The sequence below is a fragment of the Nestor notabilis genome, unplaced genomic scaffold, assembly GCF_000696875.1.
Source record: "Nestor notabilis isolate BGI_N333 unplaced genomic scaffold, ASM69687v1 scaffold11448, whole genome shotgun sequence".
Classification (NCBI taxonomy): Eukaryota; Metazoa; Chordata; class Aves; order Psittaciformes; family Psittacidae; genus Nestor; species Nestor notabilis.
The window spans coordinates 29,627-46,586 of record NW_009940704.1 but is presented as its reverse complement, the minus strand read 5'-3'; the positions used below and the strand labels follow the sequence as shown (position 1 = coordinate 46,586).

Here is a 16,960-nt window from a genome sequence, read left to right as displayed (position 1 = left end):
CCTGCGGACCCCCGGGGCCCATGCTGGGAGCTGCACAGTGAGTCCTGTAGGATATCCAGGTCCTACCAGTCAATCACACAGCCAGGATAGACTCCTAGATCATAGGATGCTGCCTCTAACCACTGGGCATCATGCGGGAGTGATGGGCATGCAGAGAATCACTGCCAAGGGAAGGAGAGAGAGAGAAAGAAGGGAATTGCCAGAATACCAAGAGTGCTGCGGGACACAGCTGAAAGTTCCCCTTGGAGGCTGACCAGCACTTCACAGGGAGAGAAGAAGAAGGAAAAAAGCCCCAAAACCAAAAACAGGCAGTCATCAAGTACTTGTCATATATTAAAAAAGATACTATGTACATTCCCCTGTCAGGCCCATCACAGGAGCTTATTTTGGGAAGGGAGGAACATTATAGCTAAGGTTTGATGCCATCATGCCAAAGCTGGTATTTGACAAGACTCCCACCACCTCAGCCGGGCACGCTGCAGCTAAAACTCCTGCTCTCACTGCTGAGAATATCCCAAAAGCCCATTTATAAACTGCAGCAGTTGCCCAGATCCTGTCCCAGTTTTTAAAAGCTAAATTGTAATCATGACCTCATCCTTTCCCATGACAGGTAGCTCAGGAATGCGATTCACTGGATTCCCAGAGGAAGCCAGAACAGGAGGGACCCAAGGTATCAGGATGTGCAGGAGGACCAGACAACACTGAAGAAAATCATAGAACCCCAGCCTGGTTTGGGTTGAAGGGACCTTAAAGCTCACCCAGCTCCAACCCCTGCCACCAGCAGGGACACCTTCCACTAGAGCAGGTTGCTCCAAGCCCCTGTGTCCAACCTGGCCTTGAACACTGCCAGGGATGGGGCAGCCACAGCTTCTCTGGACACCCTGTGCCAGTGCCGAAAGACCCTCACAGGGAATATTTTTTTCCTAATCTCTGATGTGAATTTACCCTCTTTCAACAGCTAGATGAAAAGTGTCAGCCTCTTTAGGCACTGGGTCCCTCCTTCAGGAGCCTTCTCTTCTCCAGCTGCCCCAGCCCAGCTCTCTCAGCCTGGCTCCAGAGCAGAGCTGCTCCAGCCCTCGCAGCAGCTCCATGGCCTCCTCTGGACTCACTCCAACAGCTCCGCATCTCTCTTGTGTTGCTGCCCCAGAGCTGGATCGGGACTGCAGGGGGAGTCTCCCCAGAGTGCAGCAGAGGGGGAGAAATGCATCACATCATGCTCGCGCATGGGAAAAGGGACCTGCAAGGAACGGTCACTGTCAGAAACAAAAAGCCCACCAAAGCCCATTAGAACAGCAGAGCCTGCGGGTTCCACCCGCTCCCGGGGTTCTTCCTCCACCCCCAATTACAAATCACTCTCCATGTGCAGCTTCCAGCAAATCAAGCTTTGCTAAATAACCCCGACATGTGCGGGGCTGAGAACCAGCCAAGAAGCAATGATGAGATGTCCCTGGAATGATGACGGGAAGCGCAGCCAGCGCTCAGGTTACCCGGCAGCCTGTTGTACTCGCCCCTCGGTGCATATGCAATGCTGCAAGCACTGTTCTGCAAACCTCCCCTATTCAAAGGCTCATTTGGTTGACAAGGAGCCTGTGGATTCGTGGACAGATTGTCACACAAACTGTCAGGTTTTCAGAGAGACTATCAGACCTCTCTTTGCCTACGTTATGGAGCACATCAAAGACACAGAAGATGAACCAGACGCAGACTGCACAGATCTGACAGAATGGTGGGTGTACATATTCAGAATACTGTACTGCTGGGGGGGGAGGCTTAATGTGAATAATCAGGGGCTGAAAGTTCCAGAAATGTGACAGTTTTTGGCAGCAATTCTCATCTTTGCATTTATTTATTGAAGGGAGAAAAACTGCCATCCTAGAGGCAAACTTGGGAGAGCAAGAAAAATTAGCTCAGCAGCAATTTATTTTGCCACCACACTTTCTCTTTATTCTTACTCCCAGAGCATTTTCTGAAGATATTTGTATCTCCAGGCAGGGTTCTCTCACTATGCTTGCAGCATCTCATCCCATTTTACACCGTAGGACAGGCTGGTTTAATGATCACAGCCCAAAAGACCACAAGGACCTCACCGGTCTCCATGTGCCATTAACGACATGGACAAATCCACACTTTGGGAAGTGCCGCTGGCTCGCAGCTCTGGAGATGCTCAGAAGCTCATTATTCAAACCTTCAAGCTCCAGTTATGGGTAGGCAGCACATCTGAAGAAACACACCATAGCCAGGAACCCAAAAGGCAAGTAACAAAAGCTATTGTAGAAAATGTGAACCTTAATCATTGGGGTCTCACTTAGAATAGGGACAATATTCACTTACCTTGCACAGAACTGAAACCTCAGTTAATGAATACCTGGAAAAAGTTCCCAGCTCCACAGCTCAAAAGTAGTTTTACAAGGATAACTTGATGTCATTCCCCTTTATTAGTAATACATGGACAAATATTATAAAGCAATGGTATATTTATTTTACAGCTGGCAAAAAAAGGGATTTAGGCTATTTCTACCCAGTATTGACTATTACTTATAAAGGAAAGTAAAACATAAAATGAAACACTGATAACAAAAAAGAAGAAAATGGATTAACAGAGATTCCTTTGGCCTGTCTTTACAATAGCACCGCCACAATCTCCAGCGCTCCCTGCAAGGCATCAGTTATTCCAGAGAAAAGAACACTAGTATCTCTTCATATTTATTTTGCTATTCAAAATGGATTGAAATGCTCCACACAGTAAACAGAAAACAAACACGATGTTTATCCAAAGATAAAAAAGCCAAAGAGGACAAAGGAGAAAGGATGGGAAAAGGGATAAGAAAGAAATCAGAAAATATTGGTAAGCAATTTCCTTTCCATCATTTGGCAGTCTCATTTGCCCTGCTTTTAGTGAGCTTCTCTCTCCCAGGTTTTTAACAGAGCCATTTGTCCTCTGAAGAGGACAAGGCACTGAAGAGAGCTCTGTGCTGCAAAGAGCTTGGGAAGTCCCCAAGGATGCGCCCAGAAAGGCCACAGGCTGCTGGTCAGGTAGGGGGGGCACTGGGTTGTAAATGATGCCTTGAAAACCAAACACGCAGAGAGCAGAGCAGCCCCACTGCTGCTGCTTCCGCGCTCCAGTGGAGACACAGCTCCAGCCACAGCCTTGAGCGTGATGTCCACCAGCTTCGTGTGGGACGTTCATTACAGGGCACAGGCACTTCCCATGTAAATATGGAGTAGTCCCCTTTGAAAGTCTCATCTCTGGACTATTTAATTCAGCACCAATTTGAGGTGCTCTGTGGAGCCTGCCCAATCAACAGAGGAATTATTAGCCGTATATCCCATTAATGGGATGACAGCATGTTCTGTGAGGGCAGAGCCATAATTCTAAGGACCTTTTTAAAAGAAAAGTAAAGCCAAGGCCTGGGCTCAAGTCATGATGGAAATCTCAGATTCCCCAAAGTCAGGCTTTTATGCACATGGATTCTACGCACACAGGGGAGTTTTGTCTACCTGAAACGATTTCCAAGACTAAGTCTAAATGGGGAATATCCCAAGAGGAGCACAAGCTTCAATCATCCAAATCCCAGCAGACACACTGACTCCAGCCTAAGGTCTGGAACAGATTTAATCAATTCACTGTGCTCACTCTCTACAGCTTCATAAGATAGCCAATACTGCAATAACAGGGCCAAAAATTAATTGTACACTGGCTGGTGAATTACACAGAACTAACAGCACTGGTATTTAGTGCAGGATCGTGTAGTTGGTGCTAAGGTACAACTACAGCACAGTGAAATAGGTGAGACACAGACTGTGTGTGTATGTACATGCACATGAGAGCTGCTTTCCATTAGAAAAGTAGCACTGGTTTTACTGGTAACAGTGCTATGTGTATATACACACGTTTATAAATACCATTCTGCTTATAAACAAGCAGATGAACAGCACAAAGAGGAGGGAAAAGAGAAGTTTAAGCTATTAGGTAATAAGAAAATGAATGAATTGGAGGGAAAATTGGGTTGAATAAAAAACGGCAAGGGAGGGGAGCAGGAACAGGAGACCATGGGGAAAGCTCTCAGAAGTAAGACAAAAGCACCCTTTGTTTTGCTCTTTTTGGACGAGACTTGACAAATACTCCGGTGCTGAGTTCTAACAAAGAGAGAGGATCACATTCTAGGTCTTTTTGTTCTGCCTTTAACAAGTCTTCATAGTGATACACTGATGAGACCAGATACCAGATTGTTATCTAAATTCAGCTGCTAAATTCAGTGTTAAAGACACTAAGTTCAAACCACACATTGCCACATTTATTTCACAAGTCGAGCCTGAGGATGGATTTCTCTGAGATGAAGCAGCCCATCAGCATCCTTCTCCCCATCTAAAGGTACTCTGAATGCCAGGGAAACAGAACCACCGTGAGGCTCTGTCAGTTCACCCGTCAGCACAGACTGCAGGCGCATCCCTGTGCTGATCCTCCGCGCTGGAGGGAAGCAAACACTTAGTTGCTGTTTGCATAGAGGCTGCTTGTGATTTGATGTCCTGTCCATCAGTCAGCACAGACTGAGCACGCACACTGCAGGGAGGGCAGGGAGGCAGCCCTGACATCTAATGCAGTTTATTTACCCTATTATAGATGTTCCTTGAGTTCATCAAATTGCCAATTGATTTATCCAATCTCTAAAACCCGCTGCACAGAGGTATATTAACTCCTAAACTTTACCAGCTTTCAGCAAAACAGCCATGGAAGGGGTGCAATGAGCACAGGGTACTGGAAGTCCAGCCAGGAGCAACCTCTCCTGGCAGGGGGAGGATGGAGAAGCGTTGGGAAGGCAGCAGCCTCCTCTAGATGTTCAACCCTAAGAGATACCAGCAGAAAGAGGAAATTACGGATGTCACACCTCCTCCTCCCCCAGCATGACATTTAATGTCTGTGAATAACTGAAAAGAGGAAGATGATGGGAGATCAGAACTGGTTCAGATGAGAACTTCAGGTTCATTCTGGTTTCATTTTGTTCCCACTCACAGGACAAAACCTTCAGTTCCCTAAATATCAAAGGCTGTGCCCTGAGAGACTGCCAGAGCCACCGCTGCCTGGGAGACAATATCCACACAGCCCAAGTGACTGGGAAGTCATCTGGATGATTAGGATGGATCTTATCAGCCTATTTCAGAAAGCTCTAGTGGGCATTATTCTTCTTGTGTTCAGAAGATGAAATCAACAGTTCGATGAATTGGGTGCTTCATTATGCTGCTCCGCTGGCCTGGAAGGATCAGAGCTGTTGTAGGTTCAAAACAAGCTCCCCATGACCCAGCAGTGTGCTTGGAGCCAAGACACACACACGCACACCGTGTGCTGGGCTCCACCTCCAGAACATGAGCAGCAGGTCAAGAGAGGGGATTCTCCCCCTCTGCTGCGCTCTGGGGAGACCCCCCTGCAGCCCTGATCCAGCTCTTGGGAAGATGTGAGAGTGCTGAGGCGCTGGCACAGGGTGCCCAGAGAAGCTGTGGCTGCCCCATCCCTGGCAGTGTTCAAGGCCAGGCTGGACACAGGGGCTCAGAGCAACCTGCTCCAGTGGAAGAAGCAGCCCTTACCCACAGCAATGGCTCAAGTGCAGCCCTGAGATGTTACAGGCTGGGTTATTAAGAAATAAAATGGTGTTGGTGGCACTTACCAAGACCTATCACTTCATTTCAGAAAGGGCACTGGATCTTCAACTCCCTCTGAGAGGGCAGAGGGCTTGGCTGAAGGTAACACCTCACCATGGCCTGGCTTTTCAAAGGCAGGCAAATACCCTCCAGGTCTCATAGATAGACACACAGCCTGGGACCTCACGTAAGGGAACTGAGCCTCAACCGCTTCAACTTCCCTGCCACTTTGCCAGGCAACAACAGCCTGTCCAGCCCCACAGAACCTGCTTTGAATTGATCACAAAGACTCAACATTAATATATTCTAGAAGACTTTTTTCCAGGCTCTTGCCACTTACTCAATGGAGGTTTTTACCGAGATGAATTTACTGGCCAAAAAGCAGAGAAATGACAGTGGGCTCCCATGTAGGGGTGACCTTGGTGCACCAGAAGTGGGAGACTGCTCCAAGAAGAAGGATCAAGGCCAATAAGAACAACAAACAGAAACAACTTCTCCTCCCATTCTTTACACATCCTAAATGCTTTCCAAACACGAATTAAACGGTAAGTGCAAGGGCAAAAGGAGATTAATTTAAACAAACCAAACAAGAGGAATGGCACATACACAATTACAAGATTTGTGAAGCTCAGCACAGAAGAAGGTGCAGTCTGGCTTATTAATAATAAAAAAAAGGGTATGTGTTGAATGCTTTCCTCTCCTTCTTGCATAAATACTCTCAGTTTATGAATACCTCGGGTGCTACTTACTGCTCTGAGAAACTACAAGCAGAGAAACGGTGCATATTAATGTACCCACTGCTCAGAGTCATCCACAGCCACCTCGTACGAGATAACGTGGGAGCTGGAGCTTAGGAGAATCCAAACAAAGAAGAGAGACATCAGCTACAGCAAGAGCTTCACTTCATCTGCTGAGACCGCCTTCAGCTTCCTCTGCCCCTCTAGAGTACTCCAAAGGGCTGCCCACGTTCCATTGTAGGGTGGCACTGCCCTGAACCTGGGTCAGGTTAAACCCAGCAGAGGCCAAGCAAAAGGAGTCCAACAAGTATTTACTCAGGAGAAAGTACCCAGGTGACACACTCAGTGAGACCTGCTGGCATCTGAAGGGTTCCAGGAGAGGCTGCATCTCTTGGTCGTGCTTTTTAAGGATGTTTCTACCACTTGGAGAAAGCAGGACGATGCATACAAGGAATCCATAGTAAAAATCCCAGTTCTGAGCAGTGCACATGTTAAGTGTTTACACCAAGCTCCCTCCATCTCCCTTCTTCCCTCAGTGCTTCTCAGTAACACATAAATGCATGAAAGAACACCAACTTCAGCTGCTCAAATTGAGTTTTTCTAAGGTTACTAGGTCCAACTCTCACTCTGTCTACCCAAACACTACAGTATAAAACCACTTCAAAACAGTCGAGACAAGACCCACTTTCTGTGAAACAATCCTAAATTACACGGATGAGATGCAAAATTACTCCAACAAGTCAGAGTTAGAAGTTTAACCACTTCCAACAAATTACCCAGGTCTCACTACTGGATTACTTACTGGATAACACATGGATAGTTACAGTGGAAATACAGGTGTGGAATGGAATGTCTGTATCACCAGCTCCAAGATCCTGCCATTACACACAGTCATATAAGGAACAGTCAGTTCAAAGGATCTATTCCCTGTAATTTTCCTGATTACACAGGAAAAACAGATGGAAAACAAAAACATAGAAGGGACCCAAGAGACTGAAATACACAACTACAATGAACAAAGTGATGAACATCAAGGGCACCACCGGTGTGCTGATCCTCTGCAAGCAATTTATCCCATATACATGCCCTGATCTGATGCTCATCCCTGGACATCCACTTTTGGTCACAGTCAGGACCCGGACACTGAAGGAAATGGATCTTCAGAGTAACAAAGCACTGAAGCAATCACCATCTTGCTTCTTCCAATGCTTTGGTAGATCACAGACTGGTTTGGGTTGGAAGGGACCTTAAAGATCATCCAGCTCCAACCCCCTGCCATGAGCAGGGAGATGCAGGGCAAACCCCACAAGCTGAAACACTGACATTCTTTTTCATACCTGCCCTTTCCTGTGGAAATCTTAATAAGGCAGCAGAGAAATGGAGTTTCTGAAGCTCCATTTGACATAAGGTACCCCCATAGTTCATCTCATGCAAAGCTAAAGGCAAAGCCTTTTTAGCATTTTTATAGCTTTACTGTTTCATAACACTTTGCCCTCTCATTATAAGCTATTCCATCATAGAGATGGAATAACCGAGATAGATGGACTAAGCAATTGTTTCAAACTCCCAGAAGAGAAGTTGCTATTTGAAAATGAGCAGGTTTTTGCTTCCAATTCCATGCTCTGTCCAGTAGATTACAGCACTCTTTCAGAGATTACAAAATAAAAGGATAATGTATTCACACAATGTGCTGCATTCAAGGGAAGTAACCGAGTCAATTCTGGCCAATCCATCTCCAAGACAGAGCCACGAGGGGAAAGGGCCTGAAGACAAACAAGTGGAATGAGAAACCTGGAACAAACTCATTCACACAAGCAGAGGCTGAAAGGTAAGGACCGCTCTGCTTAATGGAAGGTGGAAGAGGGGACAGAAGTCTACAGAAAATGAATAATGAAACAGATTCCTTTTATCTGTTTCATATAAAGGATATTAAATGGGAGGAAAAAAGGTATTTGAAACTGGTGACAGCGAATTTACAGAGTGGATAAGTTAACCTGTGGCACAGGCTACCACGTGATGTGGGAAAGGAAGAGCTAAACAAGGCTTCAGGAAAGATGCCTGAGACACAGAGAGGAGCGATGGCAGGAATCCAAATTCCATTACAGTGAATAAAAATACTGAATGAAAATAAACTCTTCTGCAGCAGGACGTGTGTCAGCCCCCAGCTGACAACACACAGGAAGCTCTTCTCTAAGTTCTCCTCTCAAAGTTTTTTGGGGGGTTTGCTTTGCTGAGGGGTTTGTTCTACATCTTCCTTCTCCAAGTCTTTGAACAGTGACCATTGTCAGAAGCAACAGGACAGTCTTGGTGTTGGATTCAAGGCAGCAGCCACTATGTTGTGAGGAGTACATAACACAACTGTTCTCAGCATCCTATTGGGAGAGTACTCAGCTCTCAACATCAACAGTTCAAACCCAAAGCTCTAAGTCTCCTACTGCTGAATTCTGTTATCATGCAGAAGTAGGGACAAAGCCAACCTGAGCATATAGACACAAGCAGGGGAGGGGAGGAGGGAATTCCTGACAGCCTCATCCTTAGGAAGAGAAATTTCAGCTTTCCAGGCCCACACTGAGCCATCAATCACTCACCCCCAGCCCAACGCCTCTGAACTACCAGTGACCACACTCCAAGTGACCATCCCCTCTGAAAAGAGCAGAGAAAGCAAACTCCTGCTCCAGAGCTCCCCACCGCAGCCCCTTACCCACAGCTTCTAATACACACAGAGATACATAAAACTCTCTCCGAGTTGGAAGGTTTTAGCAGAGTGGAAGGGAAAATAAGTAAGTGTCAAGGTCTGCGTGCATTCACCAAATAAAGGCAGGATTATAGAAAAGCAACAGCTAATAAAGAAGATTGTTCTGTGCTCTGTTTTGCTTCTTCCCAACCATTACAGGAATAAAATTATCCACAGAGAAGATCAAAACCCTTTTTCAAAACTAATACAATTAAGCTTTATTACACTGTTCCAAGCACATTCCTCTCCCTGCTAGCCCCCACCTCCTCCCACTCCCATCCACACGAACGGTTGGAGGCATTCTTCTGTTTTATTACCAGCAAAACGTTCCTGTTTAAGGGTCAGAAACTGTCTAGTGTTTCAGGAGAGGAAAGAAAACCCGTCCTTTTTACCTACTTGTACACAAAAGAACTAGGAGACAGTTTCTATGCAGCTTTGCAGTTTGAATAGGACTGTGGGCAAAGCACCCTGCTCCCTGAGAAGATGCTGTGCTACAATATCCATCACCTTGTTTAAAAAGTTGCCCTGTAGAAAGGGACCTGAAAAGGGAAACAACACACAACACAAGACTTCAAGAAGGCGACAATGCAGCCTGGACACCGACTTGTCCCCACTCCACTGGCCACAGAGGACGGACACACAGATTGGATTTTCCCTGCAGCTTCTGCTTCGTGAAACCAGATCCGGAGAGAAGAATATAATGGGAGCACACAGCATGGGAGCAAGGAATTGCAAAAATTCCCCTTGCGTATGAACATATGGACAACTGTGATAATTAGGAGGAGAGCTGCTAGACTGCTTGCAATTCCCCTCAACAATCCCCATTATCTGCAAATAGCACTTACAAATGTGAGTGCAACACCGAGCAGGAGCTTTAATAAAGGAGGTTTTTTAATGAACTCTATGGATTTAAAGTGTTGCAGGAGTGTATCATGTGAAACTGCTCATGGGCATGTTTTACCATCAATGGCTTCAAAAGCTGCATGGACAATCATGCAGTAGCAGGGAATGAGGAGGGGAAGAGATGTGCCAATAGTTTCCTACCACTTCTATAATCTGCCATTTTCCCATCTTCCCTATTCACTATCGAGCTACACACTGGTAGTAAAGCTGATTGATTTCTCTCTCTGCATCCCACCTTCTCCATTGTTTGCATTCCTCTTTAGCCACCAACCACAACTCCAAGGTGGATGTTTGCACCCCCCTGTCAGGAGGTCTAATTGCTTCAAATCAGAGAAGATAATTCTCCACATTTATTAAAAAATAAAGACTACTTATACCATTACTCCACGTTGCCAGGAAGGGAAAAACACATTAACTCGTGAGGAGCAGCGCGCCTGCTCCTATTTTTATGGCATCAATTTTTAAAACCTCATCATGGTAAACAATTAAACAGAGAAGCAAATCCCACGTTTTGGGGAGATAGTCAAATCCCTAAATGGATTTTCAAAGGTCACTGCAGGCTTAAAAGATGCTTGACAGTGTCTCTTTAACTGAGGTTCATTTGAAAGGCTTATCCAGCGAGAAGCAGGCAGAGCACTGCAGCAGCACTCTGTGAACTGTTGGGCTCCCCAGGGGAAAATTAATAATACAACTTTAATTCATATTTATAGCAAAATTTGTGGGGGGTTCACTGTTGTTCAGGAAAGGATTTTCAACAAAAGGAATAAAACCCAGAACCACTATACTTGGGGTTGTTTTTCAAATTAGCTTTCACCTCAACCCCATGGTGAAAAGGAAAATAAAGTTACAACTAAGAGAAATCTTCTTTTTTAAATCACAACTAAAGCTCCTCTCTCAAACACACGTGGCTCAGCAGATTTGCTCTGTGCAGCATTCTCAGCACTGCACCAAGGAGTAGGGGGCCGACACATACTGGGAGTGACTGTTCCAGGTTCCAGCACAAGGCTGCTTGTTTCTCTACCCTTTGGACACACACCGACCTGTGTCTGATGCTGTTATAACACCGAGGGCACAAATCAAAGACAAGCTGACCATACCTTCCTCTCAATGCAGGCCAGCTGCTCCTTGTAGAAGGCCTCTTTCTGCTTCATCTCGGCCTCCCAGCGTTGCAGCTCCACCTCCTGGGAATAACAACAGAAGAGCATTGGAAGAACCACCACAGAGCATCACTAGAAGAAGAAATAACAAGTGTGAGTGCACGGAAAGCACATGGGGTGCAGACTGGAAACGAACACAATCACTGCTCAGGACTGGTGTATGGGATCCCTCCTGGTGGAACTACAGATCTTCAGTACTGCAGTTCAGTTTGGATTATCCCCACAAGCCTGAAAAGTTCTTACTGGTATCAAACTCATAACCTTGATTTCTCCTTATTAAATGAAAACTCATAATCACAGAAAGGTGACACCTTCCTATTGCCTTTCCCAGAACTCCACCTTACCCAAGTCTTCGTTTTTCATGAATTATGATGTTTATTACTCCACTTCAATGTTCTTTACCTTACCTTAAAAATAAACCTCAAACCCTCCACTTGATAACCACTTGCACCTTGGAGTGTTAGGAAACTATTACAAATTCAGCACATCCCTACAATCATGAGGAAGATCCAAAACACAAGGCTATGCTGTGACACCTTTGTCACAAACAGACATTCTATTCTCAGTGACCTTCAGTTTGCTTTCAGACATGGATAGGAGTCCTGATAATCAAGGACTCTCCCCACACACTCTCTGTCCACCCCACCAGCACCCTGAGTCCCTGTGGCTGGGTGCGGCAGATCTGGAGGGGAGATGGGTGTCACAGAATTCTTCTTCCCTCTTCCAAAGTCTAAGTGTGACACTTCCAAACCAGCAAAGTTGGGATACAAGTTCGTGCTTAAGCATAACCCAGTCATCAGCTACACAGTGCTCAATTAAAAACCAAAGTCTGTGTGGTTACAGCAACAGCTTTTGCCTTTTAGCTCTTTACAACCAGCAGCACTTCCTTCCATTCCCACCCCTGAGCATAAGCAGCATTAAGAAAACATGGCATAGATGGAACTGAACCAAACTTCTGAAGTTTAAAAATAACAAGCAACAACAGCAAGACGAATGGCACTGGGTTCTCTTCCCCCACCCCAAAATTCCTGGGGCCACATACGTTAGCACCAGGCAGAAAACCTTTCAAACGAGCCCGTTTAACAGGAGCACAAACCCTGCTCATCTGCAGCATCCCAGCAGCATAGCTCTTCACTTTTAATGATGATGCTACAACCACAGAAAATGCTGGTCCAGTATCATTAAGCAGCTGGGACAGAAACATCCCCGTGGGCTCAGACCTGTCATTTTATGGCCAAAAGCCATTGTTAATGAGAAAAATTACATCTGAAAGCAAGTTGCTGTGCTTTGCCTTCCTTCTGCTCCCCTGCTGATGGAAATACAGTGGTATAATAGGGCTTAGCAGAGATTTTAAGCTAGGCAGTGGGGGATGGCGGATAAATAAGCAAGAAAAGGAGTATGTGATATAAAGGGCTTGTGGTGGTGTCTGTTTGTTTGTTTTTAAAGGAAAAAGAAGTGGTTTGGTTCCCATGTTTGCCATCCCAGGCAGCAGGGCCAGATAAGGCACAAGCACTATAGACTCATACCTAAACCCTCCTGCTGTCAAAGGCACCTGATTATAGGCAAAATCTCTGCCTTTAGCCTAATCAGAGCTGTATCTTTCAGCCTGCAAACCAGCTGAAATGGGATAGGGAGAGGGATGAGAATGAGCTGCCCCATACATGTAACCTGACCAAAGAGGCACCACAGCAACAACAGGGGCACTGATGGGCACTTGAGTTGCCAGAAGTATTACCATTTTCTGCTGAGAGAACCACAGCTGTCCTGAACCAACACCCATCTTCTATACAGACAAGGACTAAGCAAGTTCAAGTGAAATGGAACAGATGGGAGGCGTCAGGGTGGGCTGCTGGATGCCCACAGCACCCTGGTTCTCCTGCATTACACCCATACACTCACATTACTATACATGTGACTTGTACTTCCTTAAGGAGAAAAACACACAAGGAAAAGAAACAAGAGAGACACAGCACTGACCCCTCTGCACAATTCAGGAGATGCTTTTTGTGTGAAGTGTAATACAAGGGAAAAGAGAAAGTCAAAAAATGAACCCTTAAAAACACAAGGAAGATCCTGATTAATGTAAATAAACGACTGACGTGGCAGTGCTGTTCTCCTGGGGTAGCAGACTGGTCTGGGAGCACAAAACCCACATGTGTCACAATTCTGGTGGGCAAGAGACTTTGTTCTGTTTCTGTCAAGACACGGATCCATGTACCCACACCCCCACTCACCTCGTCAACCTCTGAGCTTGCCTGACCTCATTCACCAGGAAATTCAGCACGTTTCTCCCTGTGACACCTCTGGAAGGGACCACAAACCAAACACAACCTCTCAAGCAGGACACACAAGGTGTGCTGCTGTGCATGGTGAGGAGCTGGGATGCCTGCAGTGAATGATGCCTCCACAGCAGCGCACCCTGCAGCAGACACATTCTGCTGGTGACTTCCCTTGGGCCTTGAAAAAGTGATGGCAAAGAACCAAAACTGGATCTCTCAGCAGCAGACCACAACCTCATATACTCCTCATTCATCCCTCTAAGTAACTGCTCCATATTACCTCCCATTATGTCCCACTTACCACCCATAAGCTGTATGATGAGCCAGAGGTTGCAGAGAAAACTTTTACTCGCCACTTAAACGTATTTTCCATGCCTTGCTTGTTTGTAAGAACTGATGTTTCAGTGCATTGAAATCTACTGAGAAACATTCTATTTGTGACAGATCTGCTTGAAAGTAACTTTCTGCCTCCCTCTATTCCCAGCTGTTATTACTAGAAACTTTAGTACACTCTCTGATGATGTTTGAAGTGTGAATGGTACAGTCAGAGCGTTTGTCATTTGAAATATTCACTGTTCCAAACTGGGTTAGGCAACAAGGGACGTGCAAGAAGTGTGTGCGTATGAATACAGGATATTTATTAAGAGTTCCTCTGGTCCTGCTGCTTATTCCCTACCTGAAGTCAGAGGCCTGTGATGTCCCAGACAGAGCTGCCAGCTACGGAGATGATTACAATTTCAGAGGGAATTGAGACTGCAGGTGCCAAACAAAGCATCAGATACACTTCTCACATAAAGGCCTTTAGAACTGAAGGAGGAAGGAGAAGGGAAGACATGCATGATAACACACTGGACTGGAAACCAGCTGCATTTCGCATCCATGCTGCAGAAGCTACATCCGAGCTTGCACATGTCATGCAAGAGATGACATCTAAAACTGGAGTGTAGAACACAGAGTGTGCGAAAGTCCATGAAATGAAGACAGAAACAAATGAGAGGGAAGGGAGGAGGAATGTACTTTGCTGTGGAACACACAAATTGCAACCAAAACTTGGAAAAGTAGCATAGGACAGCAGGGACGCGCAGAAGAATCACAGAATCATCACAGAATCCCAGACTGGTTTGGGTTGAAGGGACCTTAAAGCTCCTCCAGCTCCAACCCCTGCCACGGGCAGGGACACCTTCCACTAGAGCAGGTTGCTCCAAGCCCCTGTGTCCAACCTGCCCTTGAACACTGCCAGGGATGGGGCAGCCACAGCTTCTCTGGGCACCCTGTGCCAGCGCCTCAGCACCCTCCCAGGGAAGAGCTTCTGCCTCGGAGCTCATCTCAATCTACCTTTTTTCAATTTAGGGCCAGCAGAGACATTTGTTCTCTGTACAAAAAATAGGCATAAGATACATCCAAGAAAATGCTCAAGATTCCCTGTGGTGGTGTCGGAAGTTACAGCACTGCGTTCCTACCAGACGACAGTGAAGGTACACTACTACCAGCACGCTACTACAGCTTCCACAGGCACATGGGCTGGTTGGGGGCTGTTTCAAAATCTTCCTGTTTTATCTTTACACTTTTTCCACAGCCCCAACTTTTCCTGGTTATCTCAGAGCTGCTTTGAATGGTGACAAAGAGCTGGGGCAGAGTCATGTGCGATTCTTTGCCTCCTCCTCGCCCCTTTGTCAAGTAACCCATTTAGAAGCAAACTGTGAAAGCACATTTCTGAAGCTGTGCATTACATCCTGCCCCAACTGAGGAATTCCAGCACTGGCCTGTGAGCTGACAGGCAGCCCAAAGGAATCTTTTACCAGCCTCTTCCTTGAGGTAATGCAATATTATTGGTTCATTCTGATGAACAAAACCAGACCCTCGGCCACGTCCTGAGTTGACACCAACACGCAACACATCAGAGTGTAACTGAGCTCCTCGCATTGGGCTGCGCTCAAGCTACAGCCATTCACAGCCCAGCTTTGGCTTTGCCCCCCATGAAATAGCACCAGATCTTTATTATTTTTAAGCACAGCCCCTTCCCATCACCTTGTTACACAGGAAAACCAGGAAGGAAATCTGCTTGGGGGGAAAAAAAGGGCTTCTTGGCAGGGTCAGATAACAGTAGGGAATGTGGCACCCAGAAATAAAGTGCAGCAACAGCACAGCCCACAGCTGATGGCTACCATCAGGCTGTCTCTCCCTGCAATACTGCTGGGATTCTGGGATTTGGGGAGGGGGCACTGAGGAGAACGCACTGGCGGGAGGACAAAATATCACCCCTCCCTGCAAAGGGCAAGTGGAGCTAGAAGGGAAGGTCCATACCTTGATCTCTACAGAAGTTCCTCAAAGGCAAGTCACAGCACTTGGCAAATTAGTGCAAAAATATTTATCTTCTTGGCAAAACACATTCACCAGTCACAGATGAACTAGTGAGATGTCGCCTAGAGACTCAGGCGGAGGCAATCCAGGGAAATAAGCCACAAGGATAAAGGAAAGGTCCTTAAGCCTCTATCAAATGCCTTGTTTCTACATCCTCCTCTCTTTGCTGAGTGGAGTTATCAGCTTCCCCCCGAGGTAGCAGTCACATCCCTGCAGCAGCCCAGCAGAGATGTTTTGGCTGGGTACCTCAGCTCGCCACACTTCACAACTGCAAATTCTCCTATCTCATGCTTTCCCGTGTCTCTTCCAGTCCTGGTAGCAGTCCAGGTGGCAGGGGAGAAAATAAATGCTATTAAAGGCTCCAAGACTAGAGGAAGGAACTGACAGCAATTCACTACAGAACAGAACTAGCTCCAAAATTAGCTGGCTGGCGTGCTCCTGACCAAGCCTAAAGGGAACAGCAGAGCTGAAAGGACAACACTGGAACAGCGATGGCAGCTTGTGCACATCGTGCCTGAGACTCAACAGCAGAGCTTTACAGGGAGCTTGTACCAGACAAGCTCCTCAGAGCTCATCTCAATCTCCCCTCTGTCAATTTAAAGCCATTCCCTTTGTCCTGTCTCTACATGCTCTTGTCAAAAGCCCCTCTCCAGGTCTCTTGTAACCCCTTTAGGCACTGGAAGACTGTTACAAGGAGGCCTACAAGAAACCTGCAGAGGAACTTTCTGTCCTTTCTCTCATTCTGCTGAAGGCAGACGACTGGGGTTTGTTTTGTTTTAGAACCCAGATGCAGACTCCTGGCCTTAAAAAGCAGTCCTGGTGTAACCTTCATTTCCTCCTGTTCGTGCTGCTCTCCCAGCCAACACCACACATCACCAGATCAAGTTTGGTTTCAGCAGCTGTAAGCTACACAAAAGGAACCAGTGAAAATCTTTATGGAGGAAATAATATGCAATTTTCTAGCTGAACACCTTTTAAAATGTAATGACAGAAAATAAAATCCTGCATCTGTGCTGAGCAATAACAATCTGTACACACGCAGTAACAACATGACACTTGGAATAAGCAAGATCCAGACCAAAAAAAAAAAAAGAGAGCTTACCCAGGCATCCAAATCCGCAGGCTTGGAATAAAGAGAGCGCAGGCGGGAACGGA

At 46.3% G+C, this 16,960-nt stretch overlaps 1 protein-coding gene across 1 annotated transcript in view; it reads right to left on the bottom strand.

The window, feature by feature from the left end:
* Positions 1 to 16,960, bottom strand: part of CHCHD6 (coiled-coil-helix-coiled-coil-helix domain containing 6) — a gene marked incomplete at both ends in the record, with an annotated part of 68,580 nt that overhangs the window by 22,540 nt on the left and 29,080 nt on the right. Inside the window, 2 exons of the mRNA XM_010020492.1 lie at positions 11,106 to 11,189; positions 16,908 to 16,928. Coding sequence (XP_010018794.1) covers positions 11,106 to 11,189; positions 16,908 to 16,928 — 105 coding nt within the window. The remainder of the gene's footprint in view (positions 1 to 11,105; positions 11,190 to 16,907; positions 16,929 to 16,960) is intronic.